General features: G+C 41.3%; 1 protein-coding gene across 3 annotated transcripts; it reads left to right on the forward strand.

Annotated features, from left to right (window-relative positions):
• Positions 1-382: 382 nt before the first annotated feature.
• RNPS1 (RNA binding protein with serine rich domain 1) lies at positions 383-20,671 on the forward strand. 3 transcript variants are annotated; one of them, XM_063143467.1, is made up of 8 exons: positions 394-449; positions 4,899-5,089; positions 5,361-5,516; positions 6,218-6,409; positions 15,128-15,230; positions 15,817-15,970; positions 16,658-16,799; positions 19,689-20,671. In XM_063143467.1, the coding sequence occupies exons 2-8, from the start codon at positions 5,019-5,021 to the stop codon at positions 19,792-19,794; spliced, it is 924 nt and encodes a 307-aa protein (XP_062999537.1). In that variant the 5' UTR covers positions 394-449; positions 4,899-5,018; the 3' UTR covers positions 19,795-20,671. The 3 variants fall into 3 exon arrangements, with proteins under 3 accessions (XP_062999538.1, XP_062999537.1, XP_062999536.1); XM_063143466.1 differs by lacking the exon at positions 394-449 and adding an exon at positions 456-593; XM_063143468.1 differs by lacking the exon at positions 4,899-5,089 and having other exon boundaries at positions 383-449.
• Positions 20,672-21,092: the final 421 nt, after the last annotated feature.

Here is a 21,092-nt window from a genome sequence, read left to right on the forward strand (position 1 = left end):
AGGCCCTTAAAACCATTTTAAAGAAAGATACTATGGCAACCATGGTTTCTTTATTTCCTATGCTGAAGCTCTTCAAACTTTTGATAAAACTCCAGCCAACTACAGCTACTTATATTCCACCCCGATTAATACACACAAAATGACATACACTTGCACACGCTCCTTTTATATATTATAACTTGCATTAAAACCTCCCCAACCGTGCGCCTTACATATGTAAAGTCCATAGGGTTTTTTTTATAACAGAAAGGGTCTGCTCTGCCCCTTTAAAAGGAGAACGTAACCATGGAGACCGAGGGGGCCAGTGATTTGAAACGCTTCTCCCGCCTCCTGTCGTGCGGTGACGCCATCAACGTGCGCGCTTGGCGACTCTTTGCCGCTCTCTGGGAAGGCGGCAGCTGTACGTCACAGCGAGCGCGACCAGGGAGCGACGGTCGGGTTCTGAGGATGTAAGTAGCGGGAAAGAGGCGGTAATCCGTCGCCATCCGGCCCCGGTCGGTTGGCGGGGAGCCGTGAGGGAGTCTGAGGGCGCCGAGAGAAGATCCTTGGAGCCGCCGAGGGGCTTCTGAGGAGGGTCTGCCTCGCGGTTGAGCGTGAGCCTGGCCTAGCAGTGGGGATGGCCTTGACCGGTTGGGGGTGGGGGAGGCGGACTGTATGTGATTGACGCGTTGGCTCAGGTTTGCCCCGCCCCTTTCTGTTCCCTTCTTGCTCTGAGTTGGGGGATGGAAACTCACATAGGAAGGTGCATTTTGCCGAGTCAGACCATTCCTCCATCTAACCCCGTATTGTCAGCACTGACCGGCAGCGACTCTCCAGGTCTTCAGGCAGGATTCCTTCCTCGCCCTACCTGCACAACCTGGGTTTCGAACCTGGCGCCTTCTGCATGCAAAGCGGGTGCTCTACCACAGAGCTACGAGCACTATAGCTGGCCTGGTGCAAGGAGAAGGGGTTTCGCTTCTCTTTCCCCCCTCCTCTCCCTTTTCTCTTGGTGGTTTCCCCAATTTTTTGTTGTCTGCTACAGAGACGTCTTTTAAGCATTTCCCTGTAGTACAGACCAAGTTTGACCTCTCTGATTCTTTATATAATATATTCTATACGATAAAATATAATTCCTTACTAGTTTTATAACAGAAAATACATTTCATCCCACCAAGGAGCAAAAGGTGGTGTTCCTAGGGTTTTTCTTCTTCCCTCTCTCCCTTCCCTTTTATCCTCTCAACAACCCTGTGAGGTAGGTTAGGCTGAGGGTTAGTGACTGGCCCAAGGCCATTCATTGGGCCTCATGGCTGAGTGGGGATTTGACCCCGTGTCTCCCTTGTCCTTCTCTGACATTAACCACTACATCACCCTGGCTTATCTATCAGATTGCTTGGCTTCAAGTGTGAGATTTGTTAATTGGATTCTCAGATCTGTCTTTACATTATGTCGTTACGTGGCTGCTGCTAGTGCAGTTTTTACCAATACAAATTGGAGCCGATGTGTCTGCTTAGAGTCTGTGTAGTATGTGAACGGGCTAAGTTATCTGTTCAGGGGGCTCAGAGTGTAGGGTCATAAAAAGAGCCCTGCTGGATCTGACCAAGGGTCCACTTTGTTCAGCATCCTCTTTCTAGCAGTGGCACATCCGGTAATTCAAGAAGTCCAGCAAGTATGATCTAAAGTAGAGGAGAGCGTCTTCAGTGGGTTGGAGGGGGCTGCATTTCCCCCACCCCGAACCTGCTGCACATTGCTGGTGGAACTGATCGCATATCCCGTTTTCTCTATAAAATTGCTCTCTCCCCAGCCTGCCAGACAGTATTGGGAGCGGGGAGAGCATGTTTCTGCTGGGAAAGTGGCGGCAGGGGACCCTCAAAAATCCGATGGGGGTGCAGGTGAGCCTCATATTGCTCACCTCTGGACTAAAAAAACCAGTCTTGCCTCACTGTTTTTGTCTTGGCACCTGATATTCAAAGAAATATGGCCTCTGAGTCTCATGGCTGTGGCTAATAACTATTGATAAACCTCCATGAATTTATTTATTTATTTATTGCCTTTCCATACCGCCCAATAGCCAGAGCTCTCTGGGTGGTTCACAAGAATTTGTTTAATCCCCTTTAAAAGACATTTAAGCCAGTGGCCATTGCCACACCTTGTGGTGAATTCCATAAATTAATTGTGTGCTGGGCAAAGGAGGGTTTGCACTCTGTCTGTACTTTGTACTGTCAGCCACTTTTGCTGGTTAACCCAGAGAGAAGCAGGAGGAAATCCCGTCCACATTCTCCATGCTATTTGTAATTGTAACCCCTGCTCCCCCTTCCTTTAGTCATTTTTTTTCTAAATGGAAAAGCCCCTATTATTTTAGTTTTTGCCTTAGGGAAGATGCTCCACCCACTTGAAAATTTGGGCTGCCTTTCTATGCGCTGGCTACAGCGATGATATTCTAAATGTGTCCATACCATAGAGTTACTGAAAAGTGCAACCCCACTGGCCATTTTTCTTTTCAATCCCTTCTTAATACACCCTAGCATGGAGTTTGCCTTTTTTGTAGCTGCCTCACACTGTGTGGATGATTTCATTGAGTCGTCCACTTTAAGCCCAAGTTCTCTGCCCTGCTTAGATTGTGCTAGTTCAGATTCCTATTAATGTATATATGAAGCTAGGATTTTTTCGCTCCATCATGTGTTACTTTGCACTCAGTTATTTTGAGCCTCATTTGCCATTTTGTTGTTCGTTCACCCAGTTGGGAGAGCTAGTAAAGCGATGTAGCTTGTTCCTGGGAAACCCAGTTTCAAATCCCTCTCATTAACAGTCACCAGCAGACAAACAGGGAACAGGAAGCTGCTTCATACTGAGCCAGACACATGGGTCCATCTAGTCCAGTATTGTCGACACTGATAGATAAAGTGAAGCAGATGTCAGTATTAATGTTTCTTTATTGCACAGCAGGAAAATCACCTTAGGATATATAAAAAAATATCTAGACAAATCCAAATGTCCATTGATATGTTAAAAACTTATTAGAGCTATCAGCATTCACTTTATTATGTATCTAGTAGGGAAATATATATTGGCCCAAACAGAATAAGGTATATAGGTAGCCGTCCTTCTAGGTTTGTGATCACACTGGTAAGAATCCTGTTGAAAAAGGCCAGTGACTCTGATGGTAACTCCTAAGTAATGCTGAAGTGTGTGCATGAAGTTGTTTCTTTCTTGGTATATTTACAGTTCATTTCCTGTGTTTAATAAAAAACCTGTAGCTTTTCTCTGATAACTTGTTAATCTGAGGCCATGTTTACACAGACAGTTATGAAATAGCTTTAACACTTTTGCGCTGCTCAAAGTGGGAGAACTACTTACATTTAAAGTTTCAAAGAGTTTGAATTTAGAGGAATGAGACTTTAACTCCTGCATTGTTTGCTTATGGGAATTGTTGGAGTAAGACCTGCTGTTTCTCCTTCCTAAAATGCTCCTGGTCATCACAGAATATAGGACTTCACTCCTGGTCATCACAGAGTACAGGACTTCATTCAGAAGATGTTGTGGAAAGCAGATCCAATAAGAGAACTGGGATCTCCTCACATAAGTTCCCTGTACATGCATTACACGCACCTATTTTTAAAAAAATGTTTGCAAGTGACACAAACATAAGAGATGTGTTCCTGAGTGACCCATGCAGGATTGTCTAACATGATAGATGTTAACCTAATCAGAGTTTCAAGTTGAAAAATGTAAGTTTATGGGAATAGTCAGCTGCTACACCAGAACTATGTGGTAGTGCTTGCTTTCCCTTTTTTTTAATACTGTTTAGGCAGTTAAATTATACACAACTGTAGAAGAATGATATGTTTGGTGTAGCTTGCCCAATATAGTTACCCTTCACAAAGTAAAGGGCTTGTAGCTTGGAAGAGACAAAATATTTTCCCTCTTAGTATGCATGTCAAAACAGCCTTGATCTCTCAGTGCCTTTTGAGTTACGTTGGCCTAACTGTGGACAAGGATTGAAGTACAAGGATTAAAACCTTGGCCTTCGAAAGGTTCCCCCCATTTTCCAAATGTTGCCCTGAGATTGGTTCGCTAAAGAGATGGTTGTGTACAATTAGACAGAAATATGCTTGAACCTAACAGTAACCTGTATGCTCTTCCATTCTTTTGGATTAGGTTTGTGTGTATATCTGTTAAGCACCTAATGTTTTTTTAAAAAAGTATGCACCATCAGTTCTTTACTGAAGGGCAGAATTAAAATCTTCTAAATAAACAGAAGTCATTGCTACACTCCAATTTTAAGAGAAACCTTTGAGCCCACGGTGTATGTGGCCTGTAAAGACTTCGAGTGGCTCACATGAATTAACCAGCTCACTGCTACAACTGGAGGTTCATCTATGCTCTGAGGACAGGGCATGGTATAGAATTAAGAGCCTTGGAGTGAACCTGGTGCCTTGGCTGGAATTGGTGTTGCACAAAGTTAAATATAGAAGTCTGCTAATACAAAAGAAAAAAATGTATTAGAAAAACACACACCCAGAGCTGTGCAAATAAGACATTGAAGATTTAGGATGTTGGGTAGCAGTTCTGGTAAACACATGGTGTATATTTTTAAAATGAAATATTTCACTGCCTATTGGAATGCTGGGTGTCTAAATCTCCAGACTGGAAAACCTGGTGTGCTTTGCTACTTCGGTTGCAGCTTTTGAAAGTTGGCAAGAGGGAATCTCAAATACTCGTTGAACACACACTGTGCAAGTTGTTCAGCAGACGCTATTTCAGCTGGGGAATTGGTTGTAACAGCTGCGCAGTGATGCGCTAGCTACACTGCTTTGCATGAACAATGTCTCGATAGCGTGTGCTTTTTTTTCCTTGTGAAGCAGGTTTCTTTCTTCTGTCTCTATGTTAATTGTCTCTCAACCCTTTTATCTTGTCACTAGGCTGCTCTTTGGAGTTTATTGCACTCGCTTAGGGATCGTTTCTCAGAATCAAGGAGTTAGAAGTAAGCTTTCAGATAAGTGAGGCCCCCACTGTGCCGCTTTTGGACTCGGAAGGGGAAAATGGAGCTGTCAGGAATGAAAAAGAAGAGTTTGCTAGGCATCAAGGAAAATAATAAAAAGTCCGGCACTAGGTAATAATTGTCTGAATTTTCAAGGCCTAACCCCTCTTGGGGGATCTGTACTAGGGCTTTCCCAGCGAGCATGAGGAATTAGTAATGCATCTTTCCTCCTTTTCATAACTTCCATTTATCTCACGCCATTGGCTTTCTTTCACGAAGCTGCTCCTTAGTGTAAACGCTGGGAATTTGTGTCTCGCATTCCAGCCTTGTCACAGTGGTTGTTCTTGCTTTCCTCGGTAACTGAAATCGGGGAATGAAGTTTGCAAACCTCTGTTCGTTAAAGGGCTCCCTCTCCTACCAAGCGCAAAGACCGGACCGAAGAAAAATCTAAGGATCGGTCCAAGGACAAACCCGCCACAAAGGAATCAAGTGAAAAGGACCGTGGGCGCGACAAAACTCGCAAAAGGCGCAGCGCCTCCAGCGGCAGCAGCAGCACCAGGTAAGCTAAGTAACTCATCAAGAATTCTGACGTTTGTTAAAGGATGTGTCAAGGATTAGGTCTTCCAAGCACTGTTGGTTAGCAGTTAAAAATGGAGCTCCCGTGTTCAGAGGAAGCATACCTTTAAAGTCTCGGATGCTGGAAGCACAGTATCTGTGTTGAGGGGGAGAGGCGGCTCTCTCCTTCATGCAAAGTCTTGCAAGATTCCCAGGACTGTAGGTCTGTTGGAGACTGCAGGAAAGATGCACCTTGATCTGATCCAGCAAATTGGTTATTACATTAAGAGGTGGATAGAAGCAATAATGCAAACGCTGGTTGGTTCCAGTCCCGTTTTCCAGACTTTGAGTTCTTGGGAGTTTGAACAGACTACTCCTAAATGATCCACTTGGCACTTATTAAAAGAGCATCCCCTCTGAACTTGGGTCGTGGAGGTGACCGATTATGGGTCAGAGGTGCTCCAAGTTGAAGGCATGTTGTTCTTAGCACTTTCACAAGTTCTCTGGTTATCAGGTGAACATTGTTGCATTTTAAATTGTTTTACCATGATAGTAGGGTTTTGCTGTTTGACTGGTACTTGTTTGGTCAATACTGCAAAGCCCTCTGTGCTCTTTTTGGAGTAAAGGAGGGGTATAATTCTTTTAAATAAATACATGCCTGTTCCCATCTGGTCTGGATGATCCATTCTGAACCTTCTCTGCCAGGTCTCGGTCCAGTTCCACATCCAGTTCTGGGTCAAGTTCCAGCACCGGCTCCAGCAGTGGCTCCAGTTCCTCCTCTGCATCGAGCCGTTCTGGGAGCTCTAGCACATCTCGTAGCTCCAGTTCCAGCAGCTCCTCAGGGTCTCCGAGCCCTTCCCGACGTAGGCATGACAACAGGAGACGTTCCCGCTCGAAGTGAGTCTGGTTTACCTGTGGGAGTGGGTTCTGTGAAGTGTTGCAAATATTCCGCAGGAACAGTACGACTTAACAACCTTTGCAGGGACCTCATTCCAAGCACCACTCTTTGATGCGGCTTTTTGAACAGTCCTTTGGTGGGGTCAGTGTTGGTCACATGCTTTGGTGACTTGACCTCCGTTGGCCTTGATGAACACTTTCTGTTAGATTTATTATTATCTCTCTTTTCTCATTCATGGCGGTTTTTCCAGCCTTTCTCAACCTGGGGCGCTCCAGATGTGTTGGACTACAACTCCCAGAATGCCCCAGGCTGGGGCATTCTGGGAGATGCAGTCCAACACATCTGGAGTGCCCCAGGTTGAGAACCACTGTTCTAGACAGACATGATGGGCTTTCCCAAGTCATGCTGTCCTTTACTGAATCAGAAACTTCCTGATTATTGAACATATTTTAAGTATGACTGCTTTCTGGATGTTGGTGTGGATGTATTTTGATAGGTCCAGTTTCTAAAGGTTTTCTGTATAGTTTTTTGATGTGATGCTGGTGATTGATGTGACTAACAGAATAATTGTGACCTTTTCCTGTTGCCATAGTTCTTTAACTTCTGTGGCCGGTGGTGGTGGTGGTATTATTATTATTATTATTATTATTATTATTATTATTATTTCTTCATTTCCGTACCACCCTATAGCTGAAGCTTTCTTTTTTTTTTCTTTTTTTTTTTTTAAATTTTTTTATTCATTTTCTACACTATATAAACATAAAAAAAAACATTCCAAAATATAACTAAAACAACACAATAGAAGAAAAAAAAACTTCAAACATCTGCTACATACATATTGAATAATTGTTGAGTACAAATATCAAAAACTATTACATATACCTTATCACACTACAACATCTTCGTTCTTAACATAAAAGTGCACCCCCCACCTCGGGATCATTCTTGAGTCCAAAATCTAATCGTTTCTTCTGCTGGTGGTTTCCCACTTCCCTTAGTAAACACAAACACTAGGAACTGTTTCCAGATTCCTTCGAACTCATTTATTTTAGTTACGCCTTTTCTCCACTTAATATTACATGTCAATTTATCATTAATGGCTATGTCCCATACTTCTTTATACCATTCCTCAATAGAATATTCCCCTTGAATCTTCCAGTTCCTAGCTACCATCAGTCGTGCTGCAACCAACAAACTCGATATCAGCTCTATAGTTCCTTTTCCACACTTTATATCTTCAAATAGTGACAGCAATGCTATTTTTGGTGTTTGTTCTATTTTCATTCCCACTATTTCTTCAATTTCTGAGAACACCATCTTCCATAATCTTTGTACATATTTGCATTGCCACCACATATGTAAATACGTTCCTTTTTCCCCACAACCTCTCCAAAAATTTGCTGAATGTTGATCACTTATCTTATTCAATCTAACCGGGGTTAAGTACCACCTCCATAAAATTTTAAAATAATTCTCCTTTATTCTTACTGATAAACTTCTCAACACTCTTTGTTTCCATAGTCCCTCCCAGCTCTGTCGCCCTATTTGTATCTTCAAATCTGATTCCCAAACCATTTTCTCTGTATTCTCTCTAAACTCCGTCTCTAACAATATTTTATATATTTCACTCATTAATCCTTTTAAAACTATACTACCTCCTTTTCCTTCCTCCTTACTTCCTACTAATTCTTCAAACCTCGTCATCTTTCTGCACATTCTATTATCTTTAATCCACTTTTTATTCCATTGATCTAATTGTCCATACTCTAGCCACGATAGCTTCTTCTCCTTTAACAAATTTTCCATATCCTCTCTTGTTTTAATATCTCTTACCCAATCCTTTAATTTTATTTTATTTTTCTCTTTTAATATTTTACATAATCTACCCTTTAGATCCTCTGGGAAATTCTTTAACATTATTATCGGTGCTAGGGGAGAGTTGCTCGGAAGCAGCTTCCCTTTAAATTTACTCCAAATTTCCCATTGCATCCTCAGAAGTGGATTATCTATACTTCCAACCCACTTTCTTCCTCCGTCTTTAAAAAAAACATTCTCCAAGTTCATCTCTACCTTACTTATGGTTTTTTCTTCCATCCAATGTAAATCTCCTACTCCCATAATTGCTTCTACAACATGTCTTAATCTATTTGCTACATAATATAATTTTATGTTTGGGAGACCCATTCCCCCCTTTTTTTGGCTTAGGTACCAGTTATTTTTATTCACTTGCTTTCTTTCCTCCATTACAATATTTATTAATTATATTTTGCCAACTTTTTATCTCGGTTTCTGATATTTTTATAGGTAACATCCTAAATACAAAATTAATTTTAGCTAATATCTTCATTTTTATCAAAGCTATTCTCCCAAACCAAGATAAGTTTAATCTTTTATATTTCTCCAGTTTCTCTAGTACCTCCTTCTTTAACCTCGTTAAATTTTCCCTTTCTAGATTCTCTAAATTTTTTGTAATTTTAATTCCCAAATATTTAATCTCGTTCTTAACTTTCAATTCCATTCCCTTAAATTCCCAATCCTTTTCTTCCTTCTTGGTATAGTTAAACAACATCATCTCTGATTTAGACCAATTTATTTTTAACCCTGTAATTTCCTCAAATTCCCTCAGATGATATTTAATTCTTTCTAATTTTCTTAATGGATTCTTAATGGTCAATAAAGTATCATCCGCAAACATGTTTAACTTTATTTCCCTTACCTCTCCAATTCCTTCTAACTCTTCGTCCTCCCTTAGTGCCTTCGCCAAAACTTCCATAACCATTACAAACAGGACCGGCGAGAGCGGACATCCTTGTCTTGTTCCTCTGGCTAGTCGTATCTTTCCAGTAAATCCGTCATTTACCACCACTACCGCCGTATTTTGGGAATATAGCTGTTCTATTACATTTTTAAATTTATTTCCAAATCCCAATTTATCTATAATACTCTTTAGTGCCTGCCAGCTCACACAATCAAAAGCTTTAAAAATATCCAATGCCATAATACCTGCCTTAATATTTTCTTTTTTTATTACATTTATTACATTTAAAACTCTTCCCACTAAATTATGCATATGCCTTCCTACCACAAACCCACATTGATCTACTCCTATATATTCTGATAAAAATTTATTTAGCCGTTTGGCCATAATAGATGTGAAATTTTTTGCATCCTGATTTATTAACGAAATAGGTCTATAAGAGTCGGGATTAGTCAAATCTTTATCTGGTTTTGGGATCAGAATTATCACTGAATATTCCCATGATTCAGGTATCTTCTCTCCTGATAATATCCTATTATAAAGTTCCATTAATTTTGGAGCTAAATAATCTTTGAAGACCTTATAATATTCCGGACCCAAACCATCTGATTTACCAACTTTTAACTTATCAATAACCTCTTCAACTTCTCTTTGACTTATTACTGACTCCATTAACTCCTTATATTCTAATTTTATTCCCTTCTTTATAAACCTTCCAATATACTCCTCCACCTTTTCTTGTTGAATGTCTTTAACCTTATACAATTCCTGATAAAATTCCTGAAAATTTTTTAATTTAGTTTTCATTGCATAACAATAATTCCCTCGGCTATCTTTCAACGTTTCTATCCCATTCCTCCCTTTATCTTTTTGTGTGAGCTTGGCAAGCAACCTCGAGTTCTTATTACTGTTTTCAAAGTATTCCCTTTTCATATACATTAAATTCTTTTGAACCTCCTCTATATTTAAATTTTCTAATTGTTTCTTCTTAGCTTGTATTTCCACTAATTTATATTTATCTTTAACTCGCCAATAACTTTCCTCCAAGTTTTTAATTTCTATCTCTAACTTTTCCTGCTCTACACGTTGTTGTCTTTTTAAACTACATGTTTCTCTAATACAGATTCCTCTTACTACAGCCTTCATGGTGTCCCAAATGACTGATCCAGCTGTTCCTCCTTTTTCATTAATTTCCCATGACTCCGACAATTCGTTCCGAATTTTCTCTACTACTTTATTATATTTCAATATCCTTGTGTTCAGTTTCCATCTATATGCCTCTTTATAATCTTTCTTAACTGTAAATTCTAAACTTAACAAGGCATGATCAGTTACTTTTATTACCCCCATTTCCATTTTACAAATCCTCGTTGCAAAATCTTTTGAAATAAATATATAATCTATCCTGGAGTATGTATGATGTACTGGGGAGAAATATGAAAATCCAGGCCTATTCCCGTTAAGTAAACGCCACGAATCTAAATAATCATTTTCTTTTACTAATTTATTCAATATAGTCATATTATTCCTCTTTTCAGCATTAGTGGGATTTGACCTGTCCCATTTATTGTCCATAACCATATTAAAATCCCCAGCTAATATAGCATACCCCTCCTTAAATTCTTCTATTTCTTTAAATAACTTTATAAAAAACTCTCTATGCCTCTCATTTGGGGCATAAACATTAATCAAAGTATATACCTTTCCCTCAATTTTACCTTTTAACATGAGATATCTACCCTTATCATCCTTTTTTACTTCTTCTAATATAAACCCACTTTTTTTTGAAATCAAAGTGGCCACTCCATTTTTTTTCGATGTCCCTAATGACTTTTCATAATAGGCTAACCACTTTAATTTTATCATATTCGAATTCTCGGAGCCTTGGTGTGTCTCTTGAACCATTATAATATCTGATCCCTCTTTATTAAACATTTGTTCTATTCTCTTCCTTTTCACGACTGCCCCCAAACCTTTAACATTGAGTGTTGATACCTTTATCTTTTTATCCATAATCACCCTTTTGAATCCTCTTCCGATCCCTTGTGCTCAGCAATTCAAACTTGCTTACATAAAAACACAAACCCCATACATAAACCCCCCACCCTCCTACCCCAATCCCTCCTCTCCTACCTTCCCCCCTCCCCACCCCCCCACTCTAATCCCCCCCCCATATCCCCGTGAGTCTAATACTCCAGCCATCTACTTTAAAGGGGGGGGGAGGCAGTGCTGCGCCTGGCCGGCAGGTCTCTTTATTGGCATTTCTATTTGCAATTATCTCCAAACATAGTTAACAATTCTCTTACTCTCCAGATGTCCCAGCTTCGTTCCCTCCCCCACCCACTCCAGCCCCATTTGTTTCTCCATCCAGACCCAGCCTCTTCAGCAATTCTTTACCTTGACCCAATGAGGTTACTCTGTGTTCCCTCCTCCCATATGTAGATCTTAAAAAAAAAAAAAAAAAAAAGGGAAACCGAGTAACCCCATACATAAGGAATTTTATTCTTCACTAATATTTCCGTTATTAGTTTAAGACTTCGTCTCCAATTTAATGTGTGTTGAGAAAAATCATTAAAAATTTGCACTGTTTTGTCTTTATATTATATCTGATTCTTAAATCTCAATTCTTTCATCATTTGCTCTTTTTTATAATAATTACCAAATTTCACCAAAATGTCTCTAGCCCCTTTGTGGTTTTGCCCCCCCACACGATGGACTCGATCCGGATCCAATCCGTCTATTGATATATCAGGCATCAGCTCCTTGAACCAGTTCACGATGATTTCTCTAAGATCTTCTCCCTGCGACTCCTTTAGCTGCTTTATTCAAAAAGTAGATCTACTAGATTAATCTTCCAAGGCAATCGATCACAGTACCCATTCTTTAAATTGTATATTAGTTGATTTCTCAAAAGCCTCTTATTTCTTCTGGTCCAAATCCGCTTTAGCCTCTATCTTTTTGATCTTATCCGAATTTTCCGCCGTTTTATCCGCTAAATACACAATTGATGTCTAAATTCACTCATATGCTGATCCATTTTTTTAAAATATAACAATGTTATTTTCAGCTATAATAGCCCTGATCTCCATCAACGAGGGAGGGTTGCTACCACTTTCTCCTCCTTCAGTCATATTTTTTTCTTTATTTGGTATTGTATCCAAAGGGACTGGGTCTTTATCTTCCTCCTCTTGCTCAACTCCAGGGGCTGTCCTTTCCAGGAGGGAGAGGTATGCCAAATTATGATTTGAGAGTTCCTTTTTTTATGATTTGAAGGTTTCTTATTTTTTTTCTTTTTTTTTTTTCTTTTTTCTTTTTTTGTATATTAAGCTTTTCCCAACTTTTGATCTTTCTTTTAACGTTAGGCATGGGACTCTTCTGGGTAGGGCATAAATCTTAGAGTGTAACTCACTTCCTTAGCAACTTATGCTGGCTTCTCTGTTATATATCAAACACTTTTTCCTTCTTCACGACGGGGGGGGAATATCCAGTTCACAACAGCATTCACTAGAGGGGATCAGTTTAATCATTCACAGCCTCTCAGCTTCCCACATCTCCCTCACCGAATGCCGAATGCAGCTTCTTCCACCTTCTCTCCCCCCCTTCTCGCCACGCCAATAAATCCAATCAACAACTTCCACCTTACAAAGCCAGCATTTCAATCGTTCCCATGTGAGATAAGAATGAAAGGTTATAACACAAATCAATGTCCAGCAAGCATAAATTCCTTCTTTTTAAACTGCGTCAGTGTTTGCTCTTTACTTTCGGTTTTGATAATGTTGCCGTTTACACAGACATTGTATTAAACATCAATCATCTCACCTCCCTTCTTCAAATCTCTCCAGATAGCTGAAGCTTTCTGGGCAGTTTACAAGCAATTCATAAAAATACAAAATACAACATAATCAATACAACTCAATCTAGAGTATTGCGTCCAGTTCTGGGTTCCACAATTCAAGAAGGACGCAGACAAGCTGGAGCGTGTTCAGAAGAGGGCAACCAGGATGATCAGAGGTCTAGAAACAAAGCCCTATGAAGAGAGACTGAAAGAACTGGGCATGTTTAGCCTGGAGAAGAGAAGATTGAGGGGAGACATGATAGCAGTCTTCAAATACTTAAAAGGTTGTCACACAGAGGAGGGCCAGGATCTCTTCTCGATCCTCCCAGAGTGCAGGACACGGAATAACGGGCTCAAGTTAAAGGAAGCCAGATTCCGGCTGGACATCAGGAAAAACTTCCTGACTGTTAGAGCAGTGCGACAATGGAATCAGCTACCTAGGGAGGTTGTGGGCTCTCCCACACTAGAGGCATTCAAGAGGCAGCTGGACAACCATCTGTCAGGGATGCTTTAGGGTGGATTCCTGCATTGAGCAGGGGGTTGGACTCGATGGCCTTGTAGGCCCCTTCCAACTCTGCTATTCTATGATTCTATGATAATAAAAGCAGTCTAAAAATGTTATCATAAAAAAAAATTAAACAGCAAAAACAATTTGAATAAACATTTTTCCCTTAAGCGATCTGTTCTAAAACAGACTTAGATGCCTCATCCTATACCATGAAATGCTTGCGAGTAGAGGGTGGTCTTTACCTGGCGCCGAAAAGATGACCGTGTCAGCACCAGACGGGCCTCTTAAGCAAGATCTACTCTTAAGCAAGAAGTAGCTGGGTGCCTTCCTTCGTAGAAAGCTCTCTTATATACCGAGTCAGACCATTGATTCATCCGTTGTCAACAATTAACTCGTAGCAGCTCTCCAGGGTTTCAGACAGGGGTCTTTTGTAGCCCTAACTGGAGACGTGAAGGATTGAACCGGAGGAAACCTTCTGCGTGCCAAGCATGCGCTCCGCCACTCAGCTACGGCCGTTCCCCCAAGTTATGTTTGTCTGCGAAGAAACAATATGTGGAACACTTGTGAACATTTTTTTAAAGTCTGACTGTATCAGGAGAAATCAAAACAATTCACTGGAAATTCCATTGTGCTCTAATATGCATAGGGTGTTTACTGTAACATTTATTTATTTATTTATTTATTTACAATATTTGTATACTGCTCCACGTCCAAAAGATTTCAGAGCAGTGAACAGCAGATAGGATAAAAGAATAAAAACCATGTTAAAAACTTACTATTTTAAAAAGAAACCAAGGTTCTGATAAAACTGCAGCTGGTCACTCAAGGAAGGCTTCCTGAAATAACAGTGCTTTCAGGAGGCCCAGGAATCAAGACAATGTTGGTGCCTGCCTGACCTTCAAAGGCAGGGAATTCTAATATCCTAAATAGTGTCCCATAATAAATTTCACTTGACCAGACAGAATGCTGATAGTTTCTGAAGTGCTCTGCCAGATAGATTAAGCATTTTGAGCTAAACATGGTTTAGCGTGTCATGCGAACATTGCTAACCATGGTGGCTACATAACCACAGTTTAAACATGCTCGCTAATCATTTGCTGCAAATTGGCTAACAGCCTAACTATGGCTTAGTGCGTTACCTGAACAGGCCCATCAACTGGTGCAGCTTCCTAAAATGATATAAACCCCATTCCCAGAGTGAGAGGCAAACTCAAATATTTCCTTGGGCTGCACTTTTCTCTTTGTGGTCTACAGGCTTTTCTTAGAGCAAAATAATGGATTCGATTCAATTTGGGTTGTGTGTTTTTTGTCCTTTTAAAACTCATCCTTGGGAGGCTACAGTGATGTAAAAGGGTGCTTCTGCCTTACATCTCAGTGGACCATATCTAGCAAAGATCCACCTAAATACTGTGGAAATTAAAATGGATGCAGAAGGCTAAATAAGTACTCATTTGATCCTTTTAATATGATTCTTGCAGTCTGTAAATGCCAGGTAGCTGTTTGGCAAGCTGTTTGTTTAGGAATATTAAACAGGATTGTTGCCTTTATCACGATGATTGTTTTTTGCGTCAGATTTATATGTTAGAAAACTGACCTATTTTAATTCTCTCCTCTAGATCTAAGCCACCCAAGAGAGATGAAAAGGAACGGAAGAGGAGGAGCCCATCCCCCAAACCCACCAAAGTGCATGTTGGGAGACTAACCAAAAATGTGACCAAGGTAACAGCTGGTCACTTAGTTGCTCTTGGAAAGGAGCAAAGAAAGGCTTTGGAGTTGGAGATTAAGTGCATATTTAATATGAATGTTGGGAATTTATGGTCAAATTACTTGTAAAAGCAATTGCAGCATGCAAGACTTGTAGACGTTGAACTCTAACCTCGGGGGAATAGCAAGCTGGCCTGGTCAGATAATGTCAGCTAGTCCAGTATTAACTATTCTGACTGGTAGTGAATTTCCAAGGTCTCAGGCAGAGGTCTTTCACTTATTCTACTATCTGATCCCGCTACCTGAGCCTGGGAACTTCTGCCATCGGAGATGAAACATTGGTTTGTACCAATACTTGTCTATTGGGAGATGCGTACAGAAATACATCTAGCATCTATGAGTAAAGTTTGGATAATCTAGGAAGAAAAGCTCTGGCGGAAGCATCCTTACATGGATTCACCTGATATTCACACCTTTATCCAACTCCAGTGAAAGGTGTGCAGGTTGGGTCGCTGCCTCTTCCCCATTCAGCATTTAACGATAAAGACTGAAGGTAGTGGGGATTTGCCACAGTCTTTAAGGGGAATTCTTTTTCCTACAGGATCACATAATGGAAATATTTTCCACTTACGGGAAGATCAAAATGATTGATATGCCGGTTGACAGGCTCAATCCACACCTCTCAAAGGGTTACGCTTATGTAGAATTTGAGAATCCAGATGATGCCGAGAAGGCGCTGAAGCACATGGATGGAGGTATGTGTCTGAAACTGGATGGGCGCCACTGCTGTGCGGCGTCATGTAGTCTGCTGAATTGTGTTGTCCGGTATCTGACAAAGCGATGGGAAATTTGTTAACCCTCAGACTACGTGTTTGTAATTGTCAGACTTGGGATTGCCTTTTTGAAACAAGGAAAAAAAAACCATTTATGAAAAGTTGCTACCAACTTCAAGCTCTTTGGACAAGGCTGGTTATAAATAAGGAATCACCATTCCCACATACCAACTCGCTTAGATTTTGATGGTCGGCTCCTTTCAACACTTTGACTGAGAAGCTAGTCTGGTCGGGTTGCAGAAGCTCCGCCAATCAATCCTTGTTGCAGACAAAATGGCTACAACAGCTTTCTCCCAACCAGGTGCCCCCCCCCCAGGTGTTTTGGGCTGCAGTCCCAACACATACAGAGGATGTCAGACTAGGGAAAGATGGACTACAAACTTGCTTTTAAAAATAAATACATTAAAAGGTGATACAGGCAATGCCAAATTCTCTGACTTCTCTCCAGTCTGATATTTTTTGTCCCTCTGAATCTCCAAACCGTTGAACACTGAATGATCTTTCTCCTCTAGCAAGACAGGCAGCTGAGAGGAGAATACGCTGTGTCTAGAAAGATGTTTGATGCTGAATTACACTGAGTTTGTGTTCTGTTTCCGTGATCTTTCACAGGGCAGATTGATGGTCAGGAGATCACGGCCACAGCTGTCTTGGCGCCTCGGCCACGGCCGCTTCCCAGGCGTTTCACCCCTCCCAGGAGGATGTTGCCTCCGCCGCCCATGTGGCGTCGGTCACCACCTCGCATGCGGAGAAGGTGGGTTGCCTTAGTGGGGCTGTGTAAGCCCAAGGAGGGCTGGAACTGGTCAGTTATTGAGACTACAACTTTATGCCATGTGTCCACGGTGTGCCTGTCACCTTCGATTTCTGCTGCTTGTAACGTGTTTTCAGATGTTGATTGGATCCTTGCTGAGCAGCAGTTCTTGAGGGGACCCTCAATCACAGGATGGGGGTTTCTACAACTATCTTCCTCTCCTCTTCACTCTTTCCAAACTTTTAAAATGGGCGGGCAACGCGGAACTCCATGGAGCAAAATAATTGTTTTTTAAATTACCAAAATCAGAATGGCCATGCAAACGCTATAGAGCATTAAACAGGCCAAGCTGAGCTTGTTCTAAAGCTAAATTTGAACCCCAGAGCCCTCCATAACCACAAAAGAGTGCCATACAGGCTTCAGAATAAGCTCTGTTTGGCCCATTTAATGATCTGTAGTGCTAACTGCCATTTTCTTGGGGTGGGTGGAGTTGGGTTTTTTGGGTGCCCTGTGGAATGCATTCCACAGGGGGATATGGGTGGAGAAAATGGCCCCCGACCCCCTGAAGGTGCCAACTCTGCTCTAAAACTTGGTTTTGCCTACATATAGCTAAGTTCTTCACAACACCTTGTTCATTAAGCCCCCCTGGATTTAGAGTTTTTGTTGCGAGTTAAATGTCTATTTCCCTGTTTATGTCCCCAGCAGTGCATCTGATTTTAGAGTTCTGCAATGTTGTTGCCTGGCTCCATTTCTAAAGTATTTGTGATTATTGGGGATGGTAGCTCTGCTGTGAAGATTTAGCCTACTGGCTTTCATACTGTAGCGGGGTGTGTAGGGGAGATAGTTGAGTATGTGCATGCCATTTTGGCTCTTGTAAAGCTGAAAAATGTCTTTGGCTGTAGTTGCTCTGGCGAATCAGAGCGAAACATCTCAAAAGAGACATCTGTGGGTTGCATTTGAGCCACCAAGGACAGACAATTGGAACCAAGTTCCTTGCTGTGCACTGCACTGCAGCTGGTGGTGAGCCAAATATATGCTTCCAAAGGATTTTAGAGGGTTGGAACCAGAGTCAGACTGCTTCGTAGTGTTATGGTGACTACGCATTGTGCATTCGAACAATGTTAACCAGGACCTGTAAAAGTGTTGAGCTAATTCAGGTGATGTGCTTGTGCTGGGAGAACGGCTGCAGGGCGTGACAAGGAGTCTGCTGATACGCCAGCTGCGCCCCTTCCTAGAGTTAGAAGACCTAAACATGGTAGTGCACGCGCTGGTAACTTTGAGGCTTGACTTCTGCAATGCGCTCTACATAGGGCTACTTTTGTGCCTAGTCTGGAAACTTAACTAGTTCAAAATATGGCAGCCAGGTTGGTCACTGGTACATGTAGGAGTGATCACATTACACCAGTCTTAAAATCTCTTCACTGGCTGCCAATTAGTTTACGGGCGAAGTATAAAGTGTTGGTTATCACCTTTAAAGCCCTACATGGTTTGGGTCCAGGCTACCTGCGGGATCGCCTTCTCCCGTACAATCTGCCCCGTACACTCAGGTCCTCTGGGAAGAATTTACTCCAGTCAACAAAAACAAGGCTGATAACTATTACCCAGAGGACCTTTTCTTCTGCCGCTCCCAGTTTGTGGAATGGCTTGCCAGGAGAGATTCGTCAACTTAACAGTCTTCCAGAATTTAAGAAAGCCATAAAGACTGGTCTTTTCCGGCAGGCCTACCCACTTGAATTTTAAGATGCCTTTTTAATAATGTGCTGCTTTTAATAATGTATTAGTTTTAAATGTTTTAATTAGTTATATGTATTTGATGGTGTTTCATAGAATCATAGAATAGCAGAGTTGGAAGGGGCCTACAAGGCCATCGAGTCCAACCCCCTGCTCAGTGCAAGAATCCACCCTAAAGCATCCCCGACAGATGCTTGTCCAGCTGCCTCTTGAAGGCCTCTAGTGTGGGAGAGCCCACAACCTCCCTAGGTAACTGATTCCATTGTCGTACTGCTCTAACACTCAGGAAGTTTTTCCTGATGTCCAGCTGGAATCTGGCTTCCTTTAACTTGAGTCCATTATTCCATGTCCTGTACTCTGGGAGGATTGAGAAGAGATCCTGGCCCTCCTCTGTGTGACAACCTTTTAAGTATTTGAAGAGTGCTCTCATGTCTCCCCTCAATCTTCTCTTCTCCAGGCTAAACATGCCCAGTCCTTTCAGTCTCTCTTCATAGGGCTTTGTTTCCAGACCCCTGATCATCCTGGTTGCCCTCCTCTGAACACGCGTCCTTCTTGAATTGTGGAGCCCAGAACTGGACGCAATACTCTAGATGAGGCCTAACCAGGGCCGAATAGAGAGGAACCAGTGCCTCACGTGATTTGGAAGCTATACTTCTATTAATGCAGCCCAAAATAGCATTTGCCTTTCTTGCAGCCATATCGCACTGTTGGCACTGTTGTATTTGTGTTGTACCCCACCTCGATCCAGAGGGAGAGGCGGGTAACAAATAAATATATTATCATCATCATCATCAATAATAATAATATAAATAATAATAATCAGAGAGGCGGGTAAGAAATAAATTATTAATATTATTATTATTAAGGACTCGTCTTCCAGATCCGCCCTAAAGGCACACCAGAAGCACAAACACACCAAATTCTGTTTTTAGCAGTACCCTTGCTATGTTTCCTTGTATTTTTGTCATATTCACATGGGGTGGGCGTACGTGCTCCAAGGCAGGATAATAAATATTTTAAATAAATAAAAATAAAATAGGAGGTGAAATCTACTTTGGATTCCCGCTTAATAAAAGGGACAAGATGGTATGGATATTAAAAGTGATGGACACCTTTCTCCTAATGAAGCTCTGCTTGTCTTAATCATCTGTTCTCTTTCAGGTCCAGGTCTCCCAGGCGCAGATCCCCAGTTCGCAGGCGATCCAGATCCAGATCACCAGGCCGGAGGCGACACCGCAGTCGCTCCAGTTCCAACTCTTCCCGATAAAATGCAGGACGTGACAGCTTCTTGGGTTTTGTTTTTTTTTTAACTTAAAAGTGCATCCAGTTTAAAAGCGTACCTTTTTAAAAAAAAATAAAGAAAGAAATGGAGGAAAGGGTAAACTGAGAAATGGAAAACTAGCTGGGCCTCTTGACCCCGGTGGGATTTTGGAGGGGGGTTAACTTCCTTGCATGTAAACTAAAGTGCTTTTTAAAGGTAACATTGTTTCTGAGGTTCTAAAAGTGATCTATGCTTTAGGTATGAGATCTGATCTCGTGAGTCGAATGAGCTCTGTTACTTTTAGGATACACCAAAAATAAACAACATCCCTTTCCTCTTCTACAGTTCCCCCCCCCCCCCCCGGTAAATTTAGATACAATCTCTTTGTCCCTCTCCCTCCCCCTTCATTAGCCCCTGCATATGGAGATGTTGGGTGTTGCATCCTTTGACATGGTGAATTCTTGCATAGGGAGGCAGAAAAGGTTACAGACATGGCCTGCAGTTGTGTTCCCTCAAACCCACCCAAGAACTTGAAAAAGAACCCTGGTTTTCTTGTCAGGCTTCCCTTTGCCAACATGGCTTTGGTACATTGTTCACATGGCCCATTCTTTTCTGGATCGATGTAAATGCTTTTGCTTTTTAGAAGATGTGAAACAAATTGGCAGAGAAGAGATTTCCCTCACCCCTTCCTCTAGGGTTGATTTTGAGACCAATTCGGGTAACTAAGGTTAAGTTTGCAAAAAGGCGAGAGTTTTACAGCCTACTGTACAGTCATTACTATAAAGTTTGATTTTTGTATAACTTTGTAGCATCTTGTAGTCATGTTGTGTTTGTACTTGTGTAGAGCGGCAAGACTGAATAAACCAATATGGTTGCGAGTTAATGTTGTTCATTTTGTTGAACTATAGATGGTAGGTACTCAGAATCTTAGACATTCTCCTCCTTCTCTTCTATACATACTGCACACACACACACACACACACACACACACACACACACACACACACACACAGCCTCTTCTAAAATTGACTGCTGCGTTACATCCGTGCATCATCATTAAAAACAGGGTATACTTTTTTCTTCAACATTATTGTTCAATTCACATATAGATTGAGATTAGTCAGCCAAAATTATTATTTTCATCATATGCTACTAAAGGAATATTATTTTTAATATGGTCTAATGAGATTTTTATTTTTTATTTATTTATTGCATTTTTATACCGCCCAATAGTTGAAGCTCCCTGGGCGGTTCACAAAATCTAATACCATTCAAAGTCTAAAACAAACACTATAAAAACATGA

The sequence above is a fragment of the Elgaria multicarinata genome, chromosome 17, assembly GCF_023053635.1.
Source record: "Elgaria multicarinata webbii isolate HBS135686 ecotype San Diego chromosome 17, rElgMul1.1.pri, whole genome shotgun sequence".
NCBI classification, from domain to species: domain Eukaryota; kingdom Metazoa; phylum Chordata; class Lepidosauria; order Squamata; family Anguidae; genus Elgaria; species Elgaria multicarinata.